At 36.3% G+C, this 4,466-nt stretch overlaps 1 protein-coding gene across 1 annotated transcript in view; it reads right to left on the bottom strand.

Moving 5' to 3' along the window:
* LOC106459605 (glutamate receptor ionotropic, kainate 2-like) overlaps positions 1–4,130 on the bottom strand; it is a 31,968-nt gene extending 27,838 nt beyond the window's left edge. The window contains exon 1 of the mRNA XM_022386134.1: positions 3,947–4,130. Coding sequence (XP_022241842.1) covers positions 3,947–4,093 — 147 coding nt within the window. The 5' untranslated portion in view covers positions 4,094–4,130. The remainder of the gene's footprint in view (positions 1–3,946) is intronic.
* Between the last annotated feature and the right edge of the window lie 336 nt (positions 4,131–4,466).

The raw sequence follows: 4,466 nt of genomic DNA, 5'->3' as shown, positions 1-4,466 counted from the left end.
TAGATGTCACACAAACAAAAATATTGAAATCCATCCTTTTAGCTAGATCTAGAACTGATAGTTTCTCACCTGGTGGGCATGAGTGGTCCATAGAAAACTCTGTAACGTGTCACACATTGTCCATCCTTTTAGCTAGATTTTAGTGTTATAAGTATAAGTCCTCAGACATTCCGCTGAGCCGCCAGGGGGGAGGGAGGAGCAAATACAACAGAAACATTGACTGAGCAAAACGACAAAAGAAAATGTAGGCTATAGGGAATGTGTGACACGTTGAAGAGTTTCTTATGGACCACTCATGCCCACCAGGTGATAAACTATCAGTTCTAGATCTAGCTAAGAGAAAGGACAACGTGGGACACGTTGAAGAGTTTCTTATGGACCACTCATGCTCACCAGGTGAGAAACCAACAGTTCTAAATCTAGCTAAAAGGATGGACAATGTGTGACACGTTACAGAGTTTTCTATGGACCACTCATGTCACCAGGTGATAAACTATCAGTTCTAGATCTAGCTAAGAGAAAGGACAATGTGGGACATGTTGAATATTTTCCTATGGACCACTCATGCCCACCAGGTGAGAAACCAACCTGTTTTAGGAGGAAGACTGGTCTAGATGTGTTTAGGAAGAGGACCTGTTTGAAGAAGAAGACTGGTCTAGATGTGTTTAGGAAGAGGACCTGTTTTAAGAAGAAGACCGGTCTAGATGTGTTTAGGAAGTGGGCCTGTTTTAGGAGGAAGACTGGTCTAGATGTGTTTAGGAAGAGGACCTGTTTTAAGAAGAAGACTGGTTTTTAACATTGTACATAATGAATTTTTCTCAATTTAAGCTTCATTTTTGTCCACTGAAACATGCCAAAACATTTTGTCTTTCTTGTCTCCACCCCTTTTCCATTAATTTAGATTACTTTCGGCTTTTTGTTAGTCATATTGGTTATTTTTCTCTTAAAGCTTCTAATATATCAAATGCACCTTTTTATTCGTTGAGTTTTTTAAAGAAAGTTAAAAAAGATTTGGCCGAAAACATACGAAAAGAAATATATAGCAGTCAAATGTAACCTTTTAGGTCAAATATTAAGTGTGTGGAGATGAAGAAAGGGTTTTAAATATACGAGCACAACTTTTCCTATGAACGCATGCGCAGTTTATTGCTGCTTTAACCAATGAATAATAATATAAAAAAAGGTCGTTTTTTGGCAGCTTGCCAAGTGGAAGAGCATCAGTAGTACTGAACATTCAATTGTCTTTAAGATATTATGCTTTTCGACAGCTGACAGCGTAAGAAAGTTATCTGAATATGAGTTGTTATAGATAACCTTATAACTTTTGTATTCATACTTCAGAAACCAAAGTGAGTTAATGATTACAAACGAAGTCTTTGAAACAGAATAATGTATGAAATATCCCTCAAGAAAATCAGCTAGAGAAGACAAGAAGAGTCTTAATTAGCTGAGCTACTAATAAATAAAAAAGCCAATGAGAAGTTAAAGAGATTCTTTATAAAAACTTTACGTACGTTTTTGAAGATCAAATAAGAAATGAGGTCTCGAAAAGTCTTGAGTGTCTGATTCTGCTAGAAATCAAAAATGTTCCTTAAAAAGCTGGACTCTTAGTTGTGTGTAAAGTAAATCAAGCTTACTTGACTAGAGTAAAAGTTGCCGGATTTCTACTTGTTCATATAATAACGTTTGATCGTATCGACGCGCAGGACCTTCGTAAAAACTAAGGTCGTTTTCAACTCATGCAAGTGAAAAGCTCTTTGTCGTCTTTCACGTGCTGTGCCAACAGCTTTTGAAGAAATGACTTATCGGTTTGGAATACACAAGTCATTCCATAAGTATCAGATCGTTCAAAGTATCAGCTCATTCTAAGCCTAACTTAGTTTGGAATGCACACATAACCATCCGTAAATGCCATATTGTTCTGAGCCTAAGTTGGTTTGGAATACACACAGCCATCTATAAATATCAGATTGTTTCAAACCTAACTCTAGGCTGAGATAAGATCCTTTGACAAACGTTTCAAGACCTTATTCACGTTTATTATATAAATTATAAGTAATGCAGCAATAGGTAACAAGTAACTAAGTCTCAATCAATAGCTTTACAAATACGCTTCACTTCCAGTTTCCTGTTTTTATCTGGTGGTTGTTAGGTAACCCAAAACAAAGCCAAGGTTCCATTGTATTCAATTTATTTAATAGAGCTTTACAAGTTGATATCAATTGCAGCACGCGGTCAGTGTTTAGCGGATAACATAAGATATGTAAAGCGCGGGGAAAATTCAGTGGCTCCCCCAGCGGCAGAAAAACTTATCCATGGTCTGTAGTTTTATTGATTTCACGCGTCAGTATGACATTTAAAATGCATTACGTTCTTCGAGTATTGTTGCAACTTGAAACAACAATAAACACAAGAATATCAAACTTTCTTTTGTTGTTCAAAGTTCAAACCAATAGAATTTGATGGCGTGATAGAACTTCAAAATTGAAGTAGAATTTTCAGTTATTGTCACTTCTCTAAATCTTCGAATTTGGTTTTTGTCTGTTTTGATGCTTTATTTTTTACGATGACCAATGAAAATTTTAATAAATCATCTTGTGGTTATGCCTTTTTCAGAATTAATTAAAGTTGCCTATTTTACGTTTTATGCCCTTTACTACATTTAGAAGTATGATAACACTGTTGTGTTTGCGTTTAACATATATACTATAATGAATGAAATTAGACCCTGTTGCTCTCTTTCATTCTTTTATCTTTCCCTCTCTCATTATACACATAATAGTTTTCATATACGATAGAATTAATAAACTTTAACTTTGTTTCTTCTTTCGTTCGCTCTCTAAATGTGTGTTAAATAAACTGTGTAATATACGAGACAATGAACTCGTTATTATCAGAAGTTGTGTAAAGTATTTAATTCGACAAACATAAAAGTTTTTACATCAAATTGTCGATATTCTCCCAACTTTATCAGACAAGGACTTCTCGAAAGTTGGCACATTGCCAAGAACCTCGGAAAATTAATGAAATGTGTTGTTTGTCGCAGTGTCTTCTACACACTTACAAACCATTGTTAATACCCTCGTTTTCGGTGCGCCATCTATTGACTTTTTCCTTTGTGTATACTAATATGACTACAGTTTTCGAAAGTGGTTAGAAATAACGATTAGTAGTCGTTGAAATGTCGGGCAGTTTTTATATTTACCTCTTTCGCTGGCATACTTTATTTTTACTAATGCTGAAGAGACATATATATGTATGTATACTAATATTTGACTAAAGCCTGCAGTGTGTGTGTGTCCATTTATAAGTTGAAAACCGCCAACCGATTGTACCTCACCTGGCATCTATCCTCAGAGCTTCCGGGAGTGACACTAAGAGGTTGGAATTTACCTCCAGTACCCCCTCCCCCCATATTGTGGACACCTATATGTGCGTTAGCTAGTATATAGTTATCAACCTTACCCCCCCCCCCAAACACACACACACACTGTGGAACCTATATTACGTTACTAGTATATAGTATACTAACTTACCCTACCACCACCACACACACTGTGGACACCTATATCTACGTTAGCTGGTATATAGTTATCAACTTTAATACAGGTGTTGATCCTGCAGTGGCTTCGTCACTTTCATTTTATGTTTTTCAACTTCATAACTTTACAATAATGACGAGGCTTAGAGCTGTTCAGTGGAATAAATATTTGACTAGAGACTATTCATTTTATATTATCTCCGTTTGCTCAGCGGTTTATTCTTTATCACGATGCTGTCTGTCTCCAGTCAGGAATAACTAGCAGCACGTGACATTCTCTCGTGCATGAACTCGTATTTGTGACGCATTCTCGAACAGGAATTTACAAAACCTATTCACGTGACCGAAACTCGTGGTCTGAAGAATGAAGTAAAATCAAATAAAAAATCAATGAAATAAACTTACGTGTCTCAAAAACTGGGTAATCTTTTCCGTTGGCACATCTACGATGAGGTTTTTAACTCCTGCTTTTCCGATTTCCTTCAGGAGCTTCCGGTACTCCTGGCCTGGTACCGACTGCTTAACTAACACTTTCCGCTGCTTTTCCCGCATCAAAGGGTCCTTGAGCAGCTCCTCCAAGCGTATTAACGCTACGAAAAATAAAACGTTAAATTTCTTTGAAAATTCCGCTTTGCCCGTAGAATCTGAAGAATGCGGAGAGTAAGGCTAACCGTGGTAAATTCTCGTTTTGTTTACAAATATTCGCTTCACCATTTTATTTTATCATATCTGTAAATTCAGTTTCTGATCATGAACATTTGTTATATTTAAAATTATTGGGTTTACAAACTTGAGACTCTTAAACACATCTGAAAATATTTGTTGCATTTATAATTATTATGGTTGCACGCCGAGATGGAACTCTTCGGGCGCTTGTTACGTTTACAATTATTAGGTTCAACGCTTACCCCTAGTCTTTTGTTAT

Source organism: Limulus polyphemus, unplaced genomic scaffold, assembly GCF_000517525.1.
Source record: "Limulus polyphemus unplaced genomic scaffold, Limulus_polyphemus-2.1.2 Scaffold636, whole genome shotgun sequence".
Lineage (NCBI taxonomy): Eukaryota > Metazoa > Arthropoda > Merostomata > Xiphosura > Limulidae > Limulus > Limulus polyphemus.
Note: the sequence above shows the minus strand (reverse complement) of the source record. Positions and strands in the feature narration are given on the sequence as shown.